The 22,718-nt window shown below is 40.0% G+C and overlaps 1 protein-coding gene across 1 annotated transcript in view; it reads right to left on the bottom strand.

Annotated features, from left to right (window-relative positions):
* The window catches only part of AFF2 (ALF transcription elongation factor 2), a 306,425-nt gene that overhangs the window by 69,002 nt on the left and 214,705 nt on the right, over positions 1-22,718 (bottom strand). The window contains exon 8 of the mRNA XM_088527446.1: positions 10,392-10,443. Coding sequence (XP_088383572.1) covers positions 10,392-10,443 — 52 coding nt within the window. The remainder of the gene's footprint in view (positions 1-10,391; positions 10,444-22,718) is intronic.

The following is a 22,718-nucleotide window of genomic DNA, read 5'->3' on the forward strand; positions in this document are numbered from 1 at the left end:
ATGAAAATTATTTTTAAACCTTAAAAACTGCTTTACATTACAGCAGAAGATTTTCTGACTGTAGAGTGCTTTTTTGCTTGATCCTTCCAAACATCAGGTAACTGGACTATAACAGTTCTGAGCTTAGGCATGTGAAACTTGTATCTGAATCTCAGATATAGGTTTTTTTTTTTTTTTCCAAATTATTAACAAAGGAAAAATCATTAAACAAAAAATGTTTTCACAATACAGATAAAGAAGAGGAAAAAGAAGAGTGTAAAAGCATCTGGGATCACAAATAAATAATAATGCAGCCGATTCTAACACACAATAAAGCAGAAGGTATTCTGTAGAGCATGCATGTGATGGGGAGAGCTAAACTGTTTGCATGGTGAATGATAAAGCAACTGAACATTTTCTTTTGCAAATGATTCGGATTGCCCTCAGTGGGAACATGATGGTGTTAAGCACAGCACAGCATAAATGGCTGTAATTCCTTCAGAGAAAGAAATGCAGGATCTGGCCTTCTGCTTTTATTTGTCTTCTATGTGTTCATTCATTTTTCAAAGCGTATTTGTTGCGATATCATGAGCATGCCCAGTGGCAGAAGATAAAGAAAGGCAAAATCAAAGTGACATTGAGTAACTCTACACATTAAGCTTTGATGCAGAAACATATTGTTTGAAAGTATTTGGTGTGCAGCAGGTCTGTCAATTAGAGCTAATTATTTTTCTCTGATCAGGAAGAATGCAATCTTGTTTTAGGCAGGTTTCTTTGAAATGTACTTCTTTTATATAACTTCATTATAGGAAAATACTACTTCCAAATTACTTCTTTTCTGGGCTGCTTAGCTATTGACTCAAATTGTCTGTGTTGAGTAGTTCTCTCTGCTTTGATAATTAACTTTTGATCATTACTGAATTTAGCAGCTCTAGTCAGATGTGTTCATAGCCATCCTCAACTATTTCAGTGCTCATCGCCTTTAATCTTTGAACAAAATGATCTCATTGAGCCTTCATCAACCTTGCTACTCAGTTAATAATTCCTGTTTCTCATCTTCACGACTGAGTTTGATTTGTTTTAGACTTGATGGGAGCTTTTGATTATTAATTTAAGATATTTCAAAGACAAACATGTTTTAAGAGTTATTTTGTTTACCTTCTATTCCTGGGCTTTTACACATAAGAGATTGGTTTTATTCCACAATGATTCCTAAACTTCAAGCATTAAAAGTATTATCTAGAAATAGAGCAGGTAGGAGGTTCCCAAATCATGATACATGTACTCTGAGTGGGAAATGATGCTGCAAAAGATTGGAATGAAATTGAACTGAAATAATGTAATATTCAATGGGTGTTAGGAGAATTACATCATGGGACCTTTGCTAATTTTGAGCTTGAAAACGTGCATTAAAATAATTTAGGATGATTAGAAAATGGAAACCAGACTGAGCTAGACAATCATTCCACTTTAATTTGCAATTTCCTTCTGATTTTTTTTTTAAACAATTATGGCCTTCAAGTAATTGTGCCACCTCTCTTACATCTTCCCTCTGCAGCTGAGGCTAGTGGTGAATAAGAAGATGAAGACTATATAAAAAGTAGCAAAATAGAGAACAACCAGCAAAGGGAATTTGCCAGAGGATGCTTTCCCATGGCTTTTATAATGGCCAAAGACTTGGGATTTTTATGGAGTATCACTCCTGATTTTGGCACTGTTTGCTTTGGCACTGGTTCAAGAACCATCTGCACTGTACTTCACTTGATCCCTAGTGTGGATATACCCACAAACTTATTTAATTAGTAGAAATCTAACTATTACACAAAAGAATGACCTTGGGAATAGCATTGGCTCCTTCTAGGTTGTGTACAAGGACTGCCAAGTGTGAAAAATGATGCTTTTTTTCCATGGCTATCAGTGAACAGACTGACTTTTGGATAGAAAAAAAGAGAAGGAGCACTCTGGTACCTACGACTTTCCAAAATCCCCCAAACCCAAGGAGAATAAACTCAGAAGAGGCCTGTCCAAAAATAACAAGGTAAAATACTTGGCCTGTGTAGATGCCAAATTAGATTTTCTGTCAAGTGATACATGCAGGGGAAGTGTCAGAAGAAAACTTAGTTTTTCAGCACAACTGAAAAAAAAATCAAGATTTTTCAGGGAAAATTATTTGGCTTTGAGGTAGTGAAGTTTGACAAAAAAATCCATGTTTTCTAAAAAACACCTCTTGATTCAGAGCAACCAGCCAGCTAACAAGGCAATTGCTGGGGCTCCAAGAGTCTCTTTGGTTAAGACAGATGTAACCTCAAGTCCTCCAACCTATTGGTGGAAAGAAGGTGGCCTTCATATTTTAACTTTTTCCCAGAACTGCCGTGAATCTTATGGGTCCAGCTCCCCACTTCTCACTAGCTCTGTACTCTGGGGCAATAACTAAGCAATTCCACATAAGCAAGTTGATAAATCATCATCATGTTCTCCTGTCTTGTAGGAAGAAAAGAGATGCTCTGGAGTTTCAATTCAATACTCAACCAAAAGCAGAGAAACTTTCCATATCAGTAAGTTAATCTGCAAAGAATCTGCTCTATCATTCGTTTTGGGAGTTATCTTAGGCACGTTCATTTATAACGAACACCTCACCTATGATCCTACATAAAGGACCAGAAAAAGCACTAATTACATTCTGTACCATGCTCTGAAAATGAATACAGCCTTGACAAAGAAAATATTTGGAAAATTTGTACTGAATGTTCCATCTTTAAGGGAAAAAAAATCTGAATTGAAATTTTGGTTTGAAACATCATTTCCTTACAAATGATTTGTTATGAATTCATTACAAATATACCCTGCTTAGAGGATGGAAATCCTATTTTGAAACTACACAAATATAACATTTAGCTAGGGACGGAAAACAATATTTGCCTTCTTATTTTTTACTTACAATTTTTTAGAATGTGTTATATTCAACCTTCCAAATGGCTAATAAATCAAAAAATCCATTATTTGCTAGGTTTACTCTAGAGTCCTTTTCTACATGTTAATCACCTGTTTAAACATCCTGAGGAGGCAAAAGAAACAGAGAGAAAGGTCAAGAAGCAATTAGAAGAAAGAAAAGAAAAAAAAATCTCTCTACACTTTCCCCAGGAAAGGAAAAGGCTAGATGCAAAGCCTCAGAATTTCCTTCTATTTCATTGTACAGCAGCAGACAAATTCCACTTTATGATTTTGCCTCATTTTCGCCAAGTTTCCCTCATTTCCCTCAGATTTAGCTGAGCACTGCTGATATTTTGAGATCGTAGAAAGTGCACTTTCAGTGCACTTCTTACTAATGTCTTACTAATTTTTACTTTTCTGACGCTCAGTGGTTACACTTTCCGGTGTCAAAACGGAAAGCAGGATTGGGAAACCTCCCCGTGGCAGCCTCCCCGCCGCCGCTCACTCACAGTTTATGCCTCCGATTCTCCTTGGTGGCAAAGGCCACTATCTCATTCTTCAGGGAGCCCAGGCACCCTCAGCCTCTTCCCTGCTCTAAACTAATGAACACTTCTCTAGACATGAGGAGTAAAAGGGCAGAGATAAAAAGCAACAGCACTGACAGTGTTGGCAGGATGGGATGTTGCTTTTGTTCATGCATCTCATTTGCTTCCTATGTAGGTCTAAAGAGCTTAATGATTTTCATCTACAAGGAATATGTAATCTCTTACAAACAGGCGGCTGAGACAACAGGGGTGCACACATATGAAATAACTCTTTGCTGACCTTGGTTTGATTTGGTACATGACGCAGATGATTTAGCTAGTTCCTAAATGGTGCAGCTCCAAACACCGCACACCGTAGTGCTGCCTTGAACTGCAGTGTCCTAGGGAGGGCCTCTGCTCATATCCACTGCACCGTCACTCTGCGGGCCCGGCAGGAACACGGGAGGTCTGCTCTGGGGAGATTTATTCTGCCGGTAGGGAATGGAGCACCTCCAGCCCCAGCAAACCTCACAGTGGCAGATGCATTCATTGTAAGAAAAATTAAGGTGTTTAGTTCTCATTACTGTTCTCCTTCTGGACTTCCTCCAGGGGAGATCAACTTTCACTTCTTCTTCTTCTTATTGTGGCTGACAGAAGCTAATTACTGGATTTATCTTGCCCTTTTCATCACCTGCTCCAGAGCTTGTTGGCAGCCTATGAGCCACTCTGCTCAGACTTTCCCTAACCCCCAGTCTTAAAGCCAGCACTAGCACCACAACTCATAGCTGTGAAAAAATTTAGATTTTGAAGTTCACAGTTACTTGAGCTTTTGCAAAACCGCCACACTGCAGATGGCCAGCACAAGAAAGCCAGACAATTTCTTTACCAAGACGCTTCACAAGGCATGCATAATAAAAGACACACTCTCCTTGGTCAGGTTAATGAGTACTGAGCACCGAGATGGCCCATAGATACCACAGACTTCAGATTTACTCCTTATAGGACAGCATGGTCAAGAGCGGCTTTTTTCTTAACGACAACAATGCTGGCATCAATCAATTATCTCATCTGCTGCCAGCACCTTTTCTTGCTGCCAAAACAACCCTTACCGTATATATACTTACAATAATAACTCGTGTACATGAGCATGGGTGTGCAGCATGCACTCAGAGCATCCGTCAGTTACCCTGACAACTCCCTCCCAGCCCAGATCTCCTGCCTGCTCCGCACAGACAAGCGGGGCCTCTCCGCCCCTGCTTAATTGGCAGCAGGGCTGCCTGGTCTGTATTTAACACCTGCCCTTCACCCGTGCTGAAGGGTGTCTTGTGGTGTGGCTGGGGCATGAAGAGCAGAACAGGAGAGAAGCACCTGTCCTAGAGAGCACTGAGGGGCTCTGCAGTACCTGCTTGCCTGGGGCAGCGAGGAGAGGGCTTCCTGGGGCTCTGTTTATCCATCTTTTCAGATCTTTAATTCCCGTTTTGCCAGGCCTGCCTGCCTGCTGGTGTTTTCTTTTCCTGCACTATTTTTCCTCCTGGAGCTGAGAGTTTTCCAGATGCTGAGCTGTCAGTGCAGAGCTGCCAGGTGAGCTGTGGAAAGCGGGACCTGGCAGCTGAGCGTGCCCCTGAGCTGGGCAGGAGCCTGCAGGGCAGGGTTCACCTGGTGCGGCGTACGGGACAAGCACCGCTTGTCCTGGGGGTTACAGTAACCCCCTTCCTCACTGACGGGTAACTTGCTCAAGAGCAACCCGAGTGGAAACACTTGCATGAAATTCTGTGAATTTCAAAGAGTTAAAAGCCTTTGTTAATGTCAGGTATTTTAGCGGTGTGCCAAGCTACTCCCTCCTAGCCACAGCAAGCTCAGCTCAGATCTCGCAGCAGTTACTGAAAGCTTCTACTGATAATAAACAAATACTGTGATATGAATCTCTGTCATTACTGTGTGAATTACTACTTTAGAAATGTCAGCCATCAAATCTCTTATTATCAAGGATTAGTCTAACGGAAGCGGCAGTAATTCATTTTACATAGTCGCTGATATATGGCTGCTTCAATTGGTATTGTGCAGAATAAAATAATTTGAGTATCAATTAAAATGGACTAAGGTAGCAAAAAGAGATGTATCTTCATGAAAGGATTTGTCATGGTTATAGCCTGACAAGGTTGGAGAATGACTGTGTTATCCTAATAGCTTCTGTTTTCATTAATGGCTCAATGAAAACATTTCCCCCCAGTTATAAAACACGACTGCAGATCTCAAACACTGCAGTGTGGGCTCCTCATCAGAACACATCTGCTGTAGCAGCAACTGATGTTGCATCACTCTGGGATTTCAGTGGAACCAATGACAGATAAACTGTTTACATTAAAATACTGTATCAAAGTTATTTTGTACCTAGTTTCATCCTAATCCACCTGATTTTTCTTTAGCTTTGACAAGATGACCTCTCTCACTGTGTGTGCAGTATTGATGCCATTACTGAAAAGCTGTTCTTCAGCCTTTCTGCTGATAACAAAGTAAATGGAAATGTAAAGAAACCTTGGGGAGGTAAACAACTTGTTCAGGATGCTGCTAAAAAGCAAGGTAAATTACCACAGGAAAGAAGAGTCACTGTTGAAATGGAAGTGGTCAACTTTAAAAAGTGGTGTTTACATGATGAAAGCATCTTGGAATTCCATAAACTTAAAATAACCAAACAAAAATACTTGAAAGCTTTGAAAGTTCAGTATGCGCTACAAGAATCCAAAACTCGGACTACAGCTGATCTCATTTGTAGACTTAACTACAAAATCAAACATTTTGTACGTAATTACCTAACACCAGCCACGGGAGAAAAAGCATGTTTCAATAAAATACAACAGATAAGTGAGGGCCATGGATTATATACATATCTTGTATTTGTATGGCTATCAAAGAAGTGAACATACAAATGGGAATCATTAAATGAAGCAGGAAAAACAAATAGAAAAGATAAAAAAACTCATTGAACTATTCTGCCAAAAACACTACATACATAAAATATTGAAAATAATGGAGCAGGTCTGTAACTAGTATCAAAGTTTCTATAGTTCAAAAATGCATAGATTTCCAGCAATGTGCTTTAAATTAAGTATGTATTTCAAAGGTTAACAGGACTATTCCTTAGGCAGAAGAACAAAGAGGAACTGGTTAAAGAAAATTGGGTACACTACAGCTACTTAAAATACTGTATCCAGGCACAACTCATTTGGATGCCTTGAAGCTCAGAGCTAATTTGAATTATACAGAGGTGCTTTAAAGAACAAAAATACCAACCTGTGTTTTATTTAAGCTCTTTTAGCTGAACTAATTAAAAATCTTCACTACTATTCCTAATTTCTGATTTCTTTTTTTTTGCATTGAGTAATAAAGCCATTTAAAAGCTCCATCCTTCCTTACAGAAGAGTGTTAACATTAGTATGACTTGTCATCTAATGGTTTTACTAATAACATGTCTGTCACCTACCTTGACTGTATCTCTTGTAGCCAATCTGAAAATATTGTGCAATAGGATGCACTCTGAATGCAATTGATGCATATGTCAAAGTTCCTCGCAGTCACAATAATATAAAAGTTTACAAAACTGACAATGCTTAAATTAAATGTAACAATACTACTCAAATAATACGCTAAACAGATGTGTACCTGGTATTACAAAAATGTGACATAAAAATCTATTGGTTTGGTCAGCGTGCATATTAAAAACCATTCAAGTAGGTCAAATTGTGGATAACTTAAAACTTTAAAGACAGCAATTTTAATAAAACTGTCAATACAATTTTCTTTGTAAAAACATTTGAGACTGATTATGCTGCTTATATTGAAAGAGAAACACAAGGTCTATATCTTTAGATCTTTTATTGAACTGTGAGCACAGCATCAATAACTGCTTCTCAGCTGTAAATGAAAATTGATTCCAGATCTAACCTGTCGTTTTCTATGTGTCTTTAATCCCAAATCACCCACAATGAAAGACATAAGATTCAAGATTTTGTCTAAGGGACAAAGCATGTGTCATATGGCCAGCTCTGAATCGCCGGGACTGAAGATACTGTTGGACGTGTTTACATGTGTTAGGTGAAGCCAATAACTGCAGTCACTCAAAGCAAAGCCCAGAAAACGGGGACTGAGTTTACAGCTGGTGTAGAGTTGCTTTTAACTTGCCTCATGCTCTACTGCAATGATCAATATGGTCCAAAGATTTGAAGTCAGAAGGGACCTGTAATGATCATCTTGTTGGACCTCCTGCATGTCACAGTCCAAAGAAATTCACCCCACAACTTCTACATCAAGCCCACCAGGATCTAACAGGAGGGAAAGACCAAGGTTTCCATGCAAGCTGCAGCAGTTCAGCATGAGCAGTTCCCATTTCAGGTCACCTCTTTCTTGCTGGAACCTGTTAGGCCCTTTGGAGTGAAACTGAAGTGTATCCTGCTCTCAGGAATCCTTCCACGGTGACATGCTGGTAGGCTGTCACCTACATGATATTACACATACTTCTTAACATCTTTTGACTAAACATAAAAGGCCTAACTGCCTCTTTTTAAGAAGGATTCTCCATTTTGAAGAGTGAATGCTAAAAGTGGGCAGTGTATTCACTAACTGCCTGGCTAGTACTGTATAAAAAATTAATAATTTCCAGTGATTTCAACCTGTAATTCCTCATCATATCCAAAAAATTGAACTCAACCTCCTAGTTATACAACTGAACAGAGTGATCACGTGTTCATTATACATAATTTTGGAAAATAACATTTTGCTGCCAAAAAACATTTCAGTTGTTTTGTTGGTGCTTATGTGTCTGGCCAGTGGGCTAGATGAACCTTTCTGTCTATTTCCAGATCCCTCTTTTTAGGGTGATGTGGCAGAAATTGCTAAAGTGTGAAGGTATTGCCAGTGCAATGCTTGACTGATGCAGCAGAGCTACGTTGCCCAACTTTGCAAGGTCCAAATATGGGATGCAAAACATGATAAAAATCAAAAAGGGCAGACACATATAGTCATTCATGTAGGAAACCTAAAAATCTATGGAGTGTTTTCTTATAAGGAATATTACATTGTTTACACTGGATTTGTGATGCAAATAGAGGAAATGCAACTACACATTTGTGCTTTACATAGGAAAAACGAAGGTCTCCCTTGAAGAGCAGGACACTAAAGAAATATGCTCAGCATGCTTCCTATCCATGTAGTTCATTTACTTTTTACATGATTGGAAGTGTTCATGTTTGGAATCCCTAAATACACAGACCATGATTGTTTCTGAAAAAGATATTTAGAAGCGTTTATGAAGTTTGAATCGATTCTAATTACTCAGAGTAAGATGAAGCTTCCATTGCCATACTCTATCATAAAATATATGTATTATAAAATTTTGGGGAACTACGTGAATGTTCCCTATTGCGCTCTACGGTCTGCCTGAACGTTATGCTGCCAGTGGTATTACTGGGAAGTCTCAGGTGAGGCTGTGGTTCACCCTGAGACTTCCTTCCCTTTGGGTACATCTCCATTGCACAGAGTGCTTGTTATTTGAGGTCAGCAAGCAAAAGCCCAGGCATTTACTTCTTCATCCAGCACTGATGTCTGATTTCATCTTACTAGAGTCAGTTGTGTAAATCTGGAGTAGTTCTACTGAAGTTAACGGAACACTACTACTGTAAGAAAACAAAATCAAATCCTGCCCATTAATATATGACCACTTGGAAATTTTCAGGCCTCTCAGTGTCATTTTCTAGGCTTATTTGGGCACTTTTTCAATAAATCAGGAAGCATGCTAGTTACACAAACTCGCACATGAGCACACAACTGCAAAGGTACAGACATTTAATCCTTTGGTTTCAGATGAGACTGAGAGACTTTCTGGGCATTAAAAAATACTGACTTGTATGACTAAGGGGTCAACTGACAGTTGAAGGTAAATATTTCCTGGCATAACCCTCAGGGAGGGTTGGAGGGGAATATTCAAGTGGTTTAAAAAAATAAGAAAGAAAGATCCATTTATGATCAACATTTCCGAGCACACGACCTTATGCCGAGTTAGAGCATTACTTTACTCTTTGCTGCAACCGTTGCAAATGTGCAAACACATGCGAGTCTTTTGTACATATAAAGTAAAATGAGAGTTGAATTTAACCCAAAGTAGCAAATTCTTTCTTATAAGCATGTTGAGATTACGAATTCCACCAGCTTCATTTCCTTCATAAGACATAAATATTTATAAAGTGGGAAAGTTGGTCAATGACATCAGATTTTTGAAATGACTATTTTTTAAAAAATGATTCTTCATTAATGTTCCAAGCAGAGAGACTGAGAGACTTCCAGCACTGATTTACAGCTACATATTGAAATTTTGACTTCTCACAAACAAGAATCACTGGATTACTAAGAATCTCAGCCCTTTACTCACTGACTAGAAGAAAACTTAAGGACTAGTCTCCTTTGGGGCAACTGTATAAACACGTGCAAGTTGCAAAATCAACTCTGCAGTTACAGTAGTTTGATGACCAAACAGTTCACCAATTTCAGAAATGGAGTGCAAAACAAGTGGAGGCAATACCACAGTTAATAGAGCAAAGAGGAGGACAGAAATGGAGAGAACACTGGCTATTCCTGCATAATGCCATGGCTGGTCTCTTATTCCAAGGTAAGTAAGTTGTGCTTAATTCACTTTATGAAGTGAATATAGCAAAAAAAGATCAGGGAAAAGATCAGGAAAAAAAAAGCATTCTTGTTTCAGAATAAGTCTCCTCCCATGGGGAAGGGTTTAGGAATAATTGTAAAAGAAGTGATTCTGTGAACAGGCAAGATCTAAGATAAAGGATGCTGCAGCACCTCCAAATGGTTTTGATGCAAATACTGTAAGCCAACATGCAACCACATTCAGCTGATGAAAAAACTCTGTCTGACTATATGTTCTACAAACCTATGTCAAATATAATTTACCTGTTCATTGTCATCTTCATCACTGCTGAGTTTCAGATCATCCTCAAGCATTCTAAAAAAAGAACAAAAAGATGCAATATAGAATTACATTTACTGAATTAACTTTATACATAATGTGTTGAATCCGGCCTTCAGCAAAAGCCTTCTGCTTTCAATACAACAGCAGCAGAATCAGGCCTATTACAAGTAAACTGATAAATACTCTTACATATGTAGGCAAGTATCAGCCCTCTTAGGTGATGCAAGGTACGGACAAATGATTCCAAGCCCATCCATCATAAAGTCTGGACCCAGCCCTTCTCTCATGTCCTCTTTTATTTGCACTCTGGCCCCCAGTGACTGGTCCATATACACTGGTATTCGTAAACCAGAAAATAGCTCTGAGTGCTGAAAAAGCCCCCATGTTTCATTTGTGATCCGTGGTACGGCCGATCTTTTCTGAGAGCTCTACCAGTCCTTGTCATACTGAACAGAGAACACAGGGTGCGGAACAGCTGGAAGAGAAGCTTGTTTGAGGTTGGACGGGACCTCATAGCTCTTCTGACAGGAGATGCAGTAATACCTGCAGGAAGCCTAAGTGTTTCAAGCTGGGAATGTGAGCCATATTCCCTTTTCTTCTACAGAGAAATCTCACATCATTGCTCCCTGCCCTTGGTAAAAGGGGAAGGAAACTCCTAACAGATCAGGTTTTCCCCACATTTTTCCTTTGGCAGTGATGTATAGGGCATACTATTATACCAGCATTCATCCTACGCTCAAAGCATACAGGCTAAGATGTCATATTATTTGTTACATCTTTGCAGAAACTATCCCTTCTTTAGAGATGTGTGTGTCCACACAGACATGACTACAAACACGTTCACTTACAGCTTCAAATATACTCATGTGCTCAGAACTAACATTCCTTGTAGGCATGTTCTCGCCTCACACCCATCCTTTCACTCAGGCAAATCTTGTGTCACAGAATGATGTATGACCGAGTCTGCACATCTCACCAAGAGCCTTGGTGACAACCACTGAAACTGGTAGGCTTCCTTTCTCCTAGTCTGATCTCCCTCACCCAATGCAGGACACTTGCGAACCGCAATGACTGTTTCCTTTTTGCTTCCACAGAGGCTGCAGTCTATGATTTTGTATTGTTAACCATTAAATAACTGTAGCAATCAATTAAGGCTCTGTTAGGAAGTTTTTTTTTTTTTTTTCTGAAGACTACCGGTAAATCATGGAAGCCTCCTAGTATGGGGAACTTCAAAGAGGGGACAACATCCCCAGTGGTGAAATATCAGAAGGCTCCACGCCCTGCTGGTGCTCTTAAAAAAAAACAAAGTGCAAGGAGATCTTTAAACTGGTTTTTAAGTCATCCGTCTTTTGGTGACCTCTGTTGTCAGGTAGCTCAGTGGTTACAAAGTATCTGGACACAAAACTACTAGTCATTAACCTCTTGATAAATGGCAGATGCCTCCCTGTAATATGTGAACCCATAAAAGTAAGACCATAACAGGATAAAGAATCTTGTAAAAGTAAGAATTCTTCAGGAAATATTAATCTTTGGAAGCCTGGATTTTGGTGATGAACAGGAACTTTTTATGTTGTTTATCTAGCAGACACATTCATTTGTTTCCCTGGTGTCATTACTTGCTGTGCCATTCACAGCAGCTTGCAGCACCTCCATCTCGCTGCAGCCCGCGGTTCTTATCAGACCGGCTCATTACAGCCCCGAAGGACAAAACCCCCAGGAAACTCAGACCATCTTCACACAGGACTACAGCATCCCGACTCTTGACTCTAATTCAATCCTATACTCCTACTTTTAAAACCTACATCTCACTTTAATGTGTAAATTATCTACTGCTTTAAAGCAGCGCTGCTAGGTAATGCACTCTATTTAAGCAGACATAATGCAAAGGATCTTTTCATGAATGGAGCCCAAAGGGTTATTTTTTTTTCTTTCCAGCTATCACAATTTTTTCATTCCTTACATGTTAAATTCCTTTTTGACACATTCTGGCAGAAATGAACCAAAAAGGACAAAGGAAATTCCACAGTAGATAAATGGAAAGAACAAAGAAGAAAGCATAAAAAAGATAAACGAGTATACTTACTAAACTAACCAAAGAGTCATGTGAAATGGCTGATTAATAACTGTCCTCATTCAGCCTATACAGCAGACACTTTCTAACAAGTACAGTAAGCGCTAGACATGTTTATTGAATATTGAAAAATATAAAATGGATATAAAACATGATTAGTAGGAAGGACAACTGTTAGAGTAGGTTTCAGATAAACTAAATTTGCAGGATTTATGAGTTCCCTTCAAGAGACTAATGGATGTTTAGAAGACTAGAGAGAGGAAAAAAATTGGATTTTGGTATTTCTTTAGCAGTTCCAAGCTTATCACTTGGAGCATATAATTCTTCTTAGCCTGTTCCGCTAAATGAAGAATATGTCATCTCATTCGGTTACAAAACTCAAAGGTTAAACAACTAAACCACACAGCTTCTAAAATGCATCACACTCTCCTGGCAGATGGAATAATTAAAGGGAAACTGAATACGGTATCAACAATAAATATATAGTAGAGAGAGAAGCAAAGGAATAAATTAAAAATACCCAGGATGCATAGAGGGAAGCAGAATGTTGGAGAGTTCAGATAACCTGTTCCCAGAGGATATTGGTTAGAAGAGGTAATATTTTACGGAAAGCAGAGGACTAGATGGTCTTGAACATTTTAAAAATGTGCTTAATATTCTAAAGACATGGGTCACGGTGACTTGTACTGTTTAATGTTTCTATTAACTCTCATTTATAAGCAAGTAGCATCTGATCACACTCAAAGCTCTTTAAGGGCTTTTAAAGATTGCCAGCAACCTTAATCCAAGGTGACTGTTTCACTGTCATCGCATCTATAGAAATAACCCGTACTGGCTTCAAAGCCCTGACACACAAGGGCTCTGTATCTGCAGCGCTCTCAAACGCCATCTGAACAGTTTGAACGTGAAATGAGGCCCTCCTGGATGAGAGATCCCTGTAAATACGCACATGATCTCTTCAGCTCCGTGTAACTGTCAACCACGGGAAGAGCCAGGCTGGAGATTACGAAGTGCATTTGTTATTAAGATCCAGCTGGCTATTAATAAAGGACAATTTGGTGGATACGCTGAAGTTGCAATGAATACTGCCAATGAGGGCAAATCAAAGAGGAAACTGCCTGTATCACAAAGCTATCTTCAGAGGTGTTATGAATTCATTTTATTTCCTATTCTTCTCTGACCTAGCTGACATTATTATTGAATATACACGTACTTGTTTGTCTTTTCATCCATAGCTAATGCTTTACACCACTTTAGGGAAAGAGTGGGATTAAGTAGGATTTTTGATTGCATTATTAGAGCAATGCCATTTATATTGCAACTGTTGAAGTTGTGTCAGCATATTATAATCTACAATTTTCAGAGGTTTATAATTTGCAGTATGGAATTACTGCAAAGCAGCAACGCTGTCACAAAGCAGCACATTTATCTGTGGTGTAAGCAGGGGCAATCTCACTGCCTGACTACAATACCCACTTCCTCCAGGGATGAATCCGTTCCCAAAGCAAACTGCTCTGACATTACAAATTTAACTAGAAAAATGGATGAGAGAGCGCTCTATTAGCATGCGTTCTGTAAAAGTTGCATTAGAAATAATATCAACAATATATTATTTTTAGGAGCCTTAAACTTGCACCAGGCCTCAGGAAATGATGAGATGGACTGGAACTAAAATGAGCTATTTTTAGAAGAGTTTGTTAGGATTCTGTTAGCATAGCAAGCTGCATTTTTTTCTGTTTTTTTTCTACTCTTCAAACATTTTCCAAAAATATCATCCAAAAATGCAGTGATAATAAATCAGTTTAGACATAATCAGAAAGCCCTCTGTATCTGTTTCCTTAGCAATGTCAAAAATGATGCAATCCCCCCACGGCTTCTGTTTCTCTGTTTTAAGCCTTATTCCCCTCCGTGCTCAGCACCGAGTTGCAAGGAGCTGGTCCCTGAGCCCCTTCCCTGCTCCAGACAGTTGTGAGCTCAGGAGTTACTCAGTGCAAACGTGAGTCACGGGGCTCACACCAGGACGGGACACGGAGCCATGCTGAGTTCAGCAGGTGCTTTGTGCACACCAGACTTGCGGGTTTGGGATCCTGCAACTGTGCAAGTTTAAACGGGAGACAGTCTGGCCGAGATAATCTCCCTCCTGAAAATGCATGATCACAGCATACCTCGATTTCAGCTATTACTTTTATAGAAGCCCTTGAACTTAAAGCAGTATTCTCACAGCTCAGCCTCCGGTCTTTGATTTCATATAGTCTTCCTCGGTGGAATATTAATTGCTTTACAAGTGAATAATGTCCAGATCCTCAGCAGCCTTCCAGGAATGCCCTGCTTCCCAACCTGCTTGGGTTGTGCCAGGCTGTGCTCATAGCACCATGCTGCAGCTTCAGTGAGATAGACCCATCCTGGAGAGGGTGCTTAAAATGCTGCCTAACTTGGATCCAAACTCTGCCCCTCTAAGTTGCTCTGGGAAGAGTTCAAATCTATTCACTCCATTTGCATGGAAATGGAAGGGAGAAAGGAGGGAGCAAAGGGCAGAGGGAGTACTAGGCAATTCCCTGATCCTGAGCTGCTCAGAAATTAACTTGCTCACATCAAGCTACACCTGTACAAAAGGGTCACATCTGGGCCTTACAACAGCAAACCTGAGAGTAATTTCTGCAGGAAGGAGGACTGGCAAGGACATTAATCGGACAAACACTTATGCCATTATGTTCTTGCTACCCTTGGCTCTGGCATGATGGGAACACATTGATAAGATTCCTGCTTTTTGAGGTATTTAATCTTTTTTTTTTTTTTTTTTGTAAATCTGTAGCATTGTCCTTGCAAATGGACAAAGCATGCTTCTATCAAAAAGATAGGATATAGTGCTTAGATATGGCCAAAGAGGAAAGATAAGGAAGAAACTTAATGTCACCAAAGACACAGCACAGTGCTTGTAAGAAAGAGCAGTGATAGGTACAGGAAGCACAAAAAAGACTTGAGGCCTCTTAAAGGGAGGCAGTTCCCTCTTGCTTCTGCCTTCCACTGATACAAATGGACCAGTTCAATTTGAATGGGAGGTTTGTACCACTCAGATTTGAGTAGCATATGCTAGAACACTGCAGCTGATCATCCTATCCCATATTAAGGAGAGGGCAGTAGCTAGTAAGACTTAAATAGCTGATAGCTAGTAAGACTTAAATCCAGACCAGGCAAGAACCAAATTCACGTCTCTAAGGTGAAAAGGGAAGTGTGTGACCACCCAGAGCCACGAAGCCCTTGGCCCATGCTGCTGTTTGCTGCGAAGCCTGTGCGGAAGGAACACGGTCCTCACAAGCCGTGACTAGCACTGAGACATCAGCTCTCCTTCCACCGCGGTGCGACCGCCAGTCCAGCCCAGTCCTGGCCAGGTCACCCCATGGATGCGAGACGGAACTTGCTCTTCATTTCCCCAGTGCATTTCTCTGTAGTCTGGAAGTCTTCTCTAAGAGTGCTAACTCAGAAGTTATCATGCAAATGACACACTGTGTAATGGAAGTCAGATGTATTTCCAGAACGTGTTGCGCACACCGGAGCACAGCTTCATCATTTATGAGGGGGGAGGAAGGGAGCCCACGTGCTTGCAAACATCTAACAATAGATTTCCCCCGAGAAGTCCATAATAGAGTGGACAAAACACCCTGGGAAATGAAAATGAATGGTAGAGTAATTCCAAAGGAAAAAAGAAGATCTTTGTTTTAAAACATCCCATCTATAAATCTTGAAACTTGATATTCATTCTTTCGCTGAAATGTGCAAGTCATCTTTAAAATATTTCCTCTGAGATATTGTAAGAGTTATGGTAAAAGAAAACCTCAGAAGATTAAATGGAATTTACAAGCACCATTTAACTTAATACTCAGGGCCACTTGTCCAGCAATTTTATACACACTTAAATATAGTTTATTAATTTTTCCTTCTCCTCCTCTGCCATTTTCTTTCATTACATTCAACCACAAGTGCAGTCCGGCAAACTCTTACCCACGGGAGTATCTTCTACCCCTGTGAGGAGTCTCTGAGGCCGGGAAGGGATAACTTCTCCGAGGACCAGGTCCTCAGCCCCGGCAATGCAGGCAGCAGCCTCCTGTCACGCTTGTCCCCCTCCCAGGAGGACAGACACCACACAGAAAATCTCCATTTCATGTTGTCGCAGTCGGACTGCCTTAACACTGCTGGCACCATATCAGTAATTAATGTAATTACAGCTGGAGAGAGAAGGAACCCCTGTGGTTATCTATTAGGTACCTCCCAATCACCGAGGACACTTCATTACTCATCTCTCCATATCATCTCTTAATTTCAAAAGAATTAAGCAAAATGAATTATTTTAGTAGAAGAATTTCTTTATCTAGCTATTCATTAATCTCTGTGTATCAAAAGCTCTTCAAGGCAACCAAAATATTAACTTGCTACTAAGTGCATTATAAGTACTGCCCTGATGACAGGCATTTGGTTTTTCATTGTAGCTAAGACAGAGGCAAGGACTTTGGGACAAGGGAGAAACCTACTGCCAAGTTTGTCTCTGTGTGATAAGCATAGATGGAGACCTATATGCTTAGTTTGATAAAATATTCTGGCATATCCAATAATTTGTTAGCTCACATCCACACTGAGGTCCAATCCTGCTCCCAGAGAAAACTTCCAGTAGAATAGGAGCAGGATTGAGTCCAAATATTTTAATTACAGGGTAAGTAGTTCAGTAAGTCAAAAGAGCAATACAGAACCTTTTCATTTCAAGCTAATAAGTTGATAAATTTGTCATAATAACAGTGATAACACCACCCCTTATGTCTAATTTCTAGAAAAGTGCAATCCCCATTACAGTCACTCCTCACCCCACTGCAGCCCCGTCCTGCAAGGCCTCCGAAGAAGGCACCATTCAAGTCAAAAAAAAGAGAGAGATGAGAACAAAGGCAAGAACGGGTGCAGCGAAACAGGGGTTTCTACAGAACTTGATTGGAAAACTAACTTTGGTTTTTGAAGAATAAAAGCAACAGCCCCACCTTCCTAAGCCTGACAGATTTTGACAGTGTGCTTAAAGTTTCTAGTATTTTCCCTTTGATCAACTGCAAAAACTGATATAATTTTGGGTTCTGCTATTTATCAAGAGCAGTACGTATTCCAAGAGGCATTTCTGCAATACATACTCATTTCCAATACATTCCACATGAAAAACACCTGCCTACTGCAACCATATTTGATTAAAAATGTCTTGCAGCCAGAGCACCAGTATTTTCTCTGGTAAACAAGCCTTCGGCTGGCATATTTACACACAAAGGCTTTGGGAACTTAGCGCACAGTTAAACAATGATTGATAATTCTACAGCAACGTGCAAAAGTGACTTTAAAAATCATATGAGAAAATATATTAAAAAGAGTTGTTCAACAGGGAACAAATAACGTAGGACTGGCTCATCTATCCCATGTTCTATAGTGCATATGGAAAGACATTCATTTTATTCATTGGTTATATTCCTTTATCTTTTATTTTATTCCATTTTTAATCTGGTAGTGAAGTGAGTCCTTCAAGGAGCTGTTTGATGAGGTGTCAGTACCAACATGACATTACAAATCTTTCTCTGTGCACGGTTTTCCCCTCAGATAGACTAATCTCCTATCCAAAGGGCCGAGTTCTTTTGTTTCTGCAGACTGGAAATGAGTTGCATCTGGTATATCTTAAACATCAATAACCTGGTCTGGAGTGGAAGCAGCTTTTGTGGCTTCATTAAAAACTTTTACACCGATGCACTTTTTTGCAGTTCTGAACACTCTACTTCAAAATAAAAAATGGCTTTTGCCATTTGAAGGATTTCGCTCTAATATTGCTCACAACGGGCAGTGCGGTGGGGAGAGCCGGCGCGTTGGCGCCAACGACACGAGCGAGGCGGAGGCCGCGCGCGGAGCCGGCGAGCACAGGGGCGAGCACGGGGAGGCCATCCCGCCGAGGGCGGCACGGCCGGGCCCGGCAGCTCCAGCCCACCCCGGCCTGCGAACCATGGCGACACCACAGCCCTCACCACAGCCCTCCCAGCCACCCCGGGGGACGGATCCGAAGAGCCAAAAGAGGCCACGAGTGAGTGAGCAAACCAAAGCAGCTGCCCGGCCCTCGCTTGCGGGGTGTCGAGTAAAGAAACAGCGCGAGGGTAACTCACCCCAACAGCCCAAAGGAGGGCAGTTCAGCCCCAGTTCTCAAATCACTGCCCTCCTTTAAACTCCTTCATCCATAACAAGGCCCAGCAACCTCCTGACTACAGTTAATGTGAGAGCTGCTTCCCTCCCTAGTCTCCTCTCCTTAACAAGCTCTTGGAGCAGCATTCACAGCCAATATATGTTTATGCCCTGAAACCAAACACAGCTCTGCAAAAGGGCACTGCTCAGTTAATGTTTCCCCAGCGCTGGCATCACGTCCTGTGGGTTCATAGTGCTCTAATACAATGCGGGAACTTTTTGCTCAGTTTTCATAGCTTAAGTATATCCAGAAGAGAACAACTATTTTCTCTCTAGTGTTAGGCCACTGGAATTTTGCAGCTCAAACACAGGTGCTGTTAGGGTCATGCCTTGGTTAAGGAGACAGGGACAAAAGGAACTAACTGTGGACAGGCAAAAAAAAAAAATCCATTAGAAAGAGGCAGCAGAAAAGTGGAAAAAAGTAGAAAGAGGTGAAAGAAAGGAAGGAAGGAAATATCAAAGGCAAACTAAAACCAACTATCTTTCTGTACTTCTGTAGAATACACACTCGCACCAGGCTTGCTTTGGGGGAAGAATGAAATGGATAGGAAGAAGGTAGATATACTTTCCTTCTTCCTTTTCCACTTACCTTATTGGGAACACTTTTTTTTTTTTTTTTTTCAAATGGCCATTGGAAAAACAGCTTACTCAAATTATAGTCTTCACTAACATGAGGAAATTTTTGCAAACTCCTAAAAGAGTTCAAGAGATCCTCCAAGTCTCCGGTACTGCTGGGATTGACTCATCTCTTTGCAGAAAGGGTGAAGAGTATTTGGTGGGGAGCAAAACCCTTTGCTGTTTCACCACGCTGGCCTCTAAATGGAGGAGAGCCGGCTGGGGCTTGGCACAGAGGGCTCTGCACCTGTAGGAAACACTGCTCAATTGTGCCCTGGATGCAGGGCCATATAGACGGGTCAGGAAAAAAAGCCCCATAGAAAGCAAGGACAAAGTCATTCCAGGGAAGGTGAGCTTCACTTTCCCTGCACTAATCTTCCAAAGAGTTTCTAAATCCAGGACTCCCGTAGTTCCAAATTCTGTCATCCAGAATCCACAGCAGTGCTGCCATATATTTGATACAAACTTCGTACAGCTAAATTAATCTCCAGTAAGACAGTTCACTCCTCTCCTTAAATGAATATTCTGCGGATTAATCTAAAAATGTAAAAAGGGATTAAGCAGGTACTAAAAGTAATATAAATAAAGAGGATAAAGGAATAAAAGACTTAAATGATTTCTGGATCTGGATGATTTATAAGGTACTGAATATGCATGATGGAAGTCAAGTGCCAGGCACAGACCTCAAAATACTGACTCATGCAAGTAATCCTTGCTCCTGCAAGGACTATTTTTCAGGCTCAGATCCAAACACAATGCCTGACACTGTTTGCTCCAATAATCACTCTAAGATAAACAGATATGAATAACTGCAAATACTTCCAAGCATTTCCTTTCACTTATAATGTAAAAAGAAAAATTAGAGGTTTAAAATGAAAATGTATGTTTCCACTTCCATGTTTCATACATCATTAATTCTGTAAAAATAAATCAGTCTTCATGCTGATACTTGTCTTTGCTTGGCAAGCTTGAAGAATGCAATATGCTTGATAACCTGATTGAAAATTTGATCCTATTGTTTAACAAAATGAGGATTGTTTCATAAGGGGCTCCACCATGTCTGTGCACATTTTCCCCTAAGTAACAGTGTAAGACTTGTATTTCCCCAGACAGTTCAGCATTTACGTTGATGTACTTGGCTACAGACCCCCTCTTGCACTGGCTGTAATACAGGAGAATTTTCCCCAGCATTTGGAATTATGGCACTGAAATAATTTAATAGTGCCTTCTGTGCATGTTAAACAAGTTTTCTGATATACTTAGCTCTTGCTGAAAAATTGTTTACCCTATAAATTATACCACATGGTTAAACCACACTTTGGCCTAAAATCTACAGAGGTGTTTTTCTTTTTTTTTTTTTTTTTTCAGAATCACTTCAAATACTATAATCCTGGAAAAGTTAGCATTTCCCCACATACACACACAAATATTCTCTGTTCAGTACATTCCCTAGGAAGCAGAGGTTATTTCTGAGCTATCTGCTAATTTGTACCAGAGAGCCCTCTCCGATGTCCAAAGAGGAAAGAAGCAGGGAGGAAGCAAGCAAGTTCCTAGTTTAAAAGGTGCAGATACCTGCAGACGTGATTTATACCAAATCACTGAGGACAAAGCCTGCAAGTTACCATTGTCCTCCTGACCCTAATGTGAATTGTCATTTCCGAGATGTAGAGAAGGACGACGTTCATGAGCAGCTTGTTGCTTTAAGATACCTTTCCCCAAAGCCATCTTGTGACTACTCCAGCCCTTCCTTATTGCAGACTTTGAGGAACCCATTTGGACTGATTCCCTGAGAGGGAGTTAATGCTTTCACAGCTCCCAAATTCACTTACTTATTATATGATACATGACACCATTAAATAAAAACTCTTGAAAATCATACAATGGTCCCCTGTGATACAAACACTCTAGAAAAGAAAAACCCAGCAAAATTTTGCTTGCTCTTTTTTCTGTTTTTATGTTATGCTTGAAACAATTTTTTTTTGTCCATAACCAGAGTATCTTGATGTTATTATAAGACAAATAAACGAGAATATTGGTATATAAAACTGATGAATGGATACTAAATCTTTTCTTCCAAGGACAGAATCTGGGGGTGATGTAGACAAAACTTAATTCCATTGATAATGTCTAATGACATCATTATATTACGGAGATAAATAATGTTATAATAACACATAGAAATTGTCAGACTGCATCAGGTCTGTGGTACATCCTTCCTCAGGAGATGGTTCAAGGAACAATTTTTCAGCACTGATTTCTTCTTCCTAATGTAACTGGAAGGAGGTGTTGGTTCTTTACACTCATGGAATACATACAGCTTCCAAATTCTTAATTCCATTTTTTTTTTCTCCATCTCATTGAACCCTGGCACCATTGTTGGGAGTAAACGGAGTCCTAGTTGTGTCCTCTATAAGACCAATATTAATTTTTCTTGACTTTTTATAATTTGCATAGAATGCTTCCTTGCATTTAAATCAAAATAAACTTAAAGAAAAGCAATGGGAATTTCATAGAATGTAAGTGGGTCTAGGCACTTGCCTCCCACTGATTTCAATCCTTAATTTCCTATCAGGATAGACAAGGACATAATGTATTTTTTTTCCTAAGTTATTATTATTGTATTCTATCATCTTTCTTTATCAGCCTGCTGTTGAAAGTAACTCTTAGAGCAAATTATCTTCTGAGGAACGAGAGCAGGCATTTAGCTTGTCTGATGGGCAGCATTCCCCCCTTTTGCTGAGTTTTGATGCTAGTTCAAGGGAAACATGATGAGTCCCATGAAGAGGAAATTGCATGATACACCTTGCACTTGGCGTGCGAGTTGTTAATCTACAGACTAATCCAGTTGATACATATGGTTAGGCAGTTGGGTAACTATAAGGGCACAACACTACCTTTCATCTCCTAAGGTAATGCAAAAGTTGTATCTCAAATCCAATTTAAATTGGTGCTCCCTTGAGCTCAAAGATAATTTCTCTCTAATCCTCTTCTGGTTGTCTATAGGGTAACCTTCAAAACACAGATACGACACTGTAAAAAATGATGGAGTCATAATTTTTTTAGTTCAAAACCTAGCTATTTTTCCTGGTGGTATTACGTTCCAGCTGTTATCAGATTCAAGAATTATTCAATTGCCTTGAACTCTGCATTTATTTTACTCTTCCAGATTTTTGCCAATGAAAATGCCTCAGTACTGCTTGAAGAGAAAATAATCTTGTCAGTTTTAGTGTGCCGTATCTGAGGGGATGAAGGTCATGCTAACTACAAGTCTGTTCCAATTGCCCAGGGGCTGGGTGAGGTGGGCTTTTTATTTTATTTTTGGTTTTCCCCTTGCTCCTACCACAAAGTAATAGGGATTTTCCCCTTTTATTCATCT

This window comes from Tinamus guttatus, unplaced genomic scaffold, assembly GCF_059628265.1.
Source record: "Tinamus guttatus ecotype Peru unplaced genomic scaffold, ASM5962826v1 Tinamus_guttatus_pri_ptg000287l, whole genome shotgun sequence".
Taxonomy (NCBI): domain Eukaryota; kingdom Metazoa; phylum Chordata; class Aves; order Tinamiformes; family Tinamidae; genus Tinamus; species Tinamus guttatus.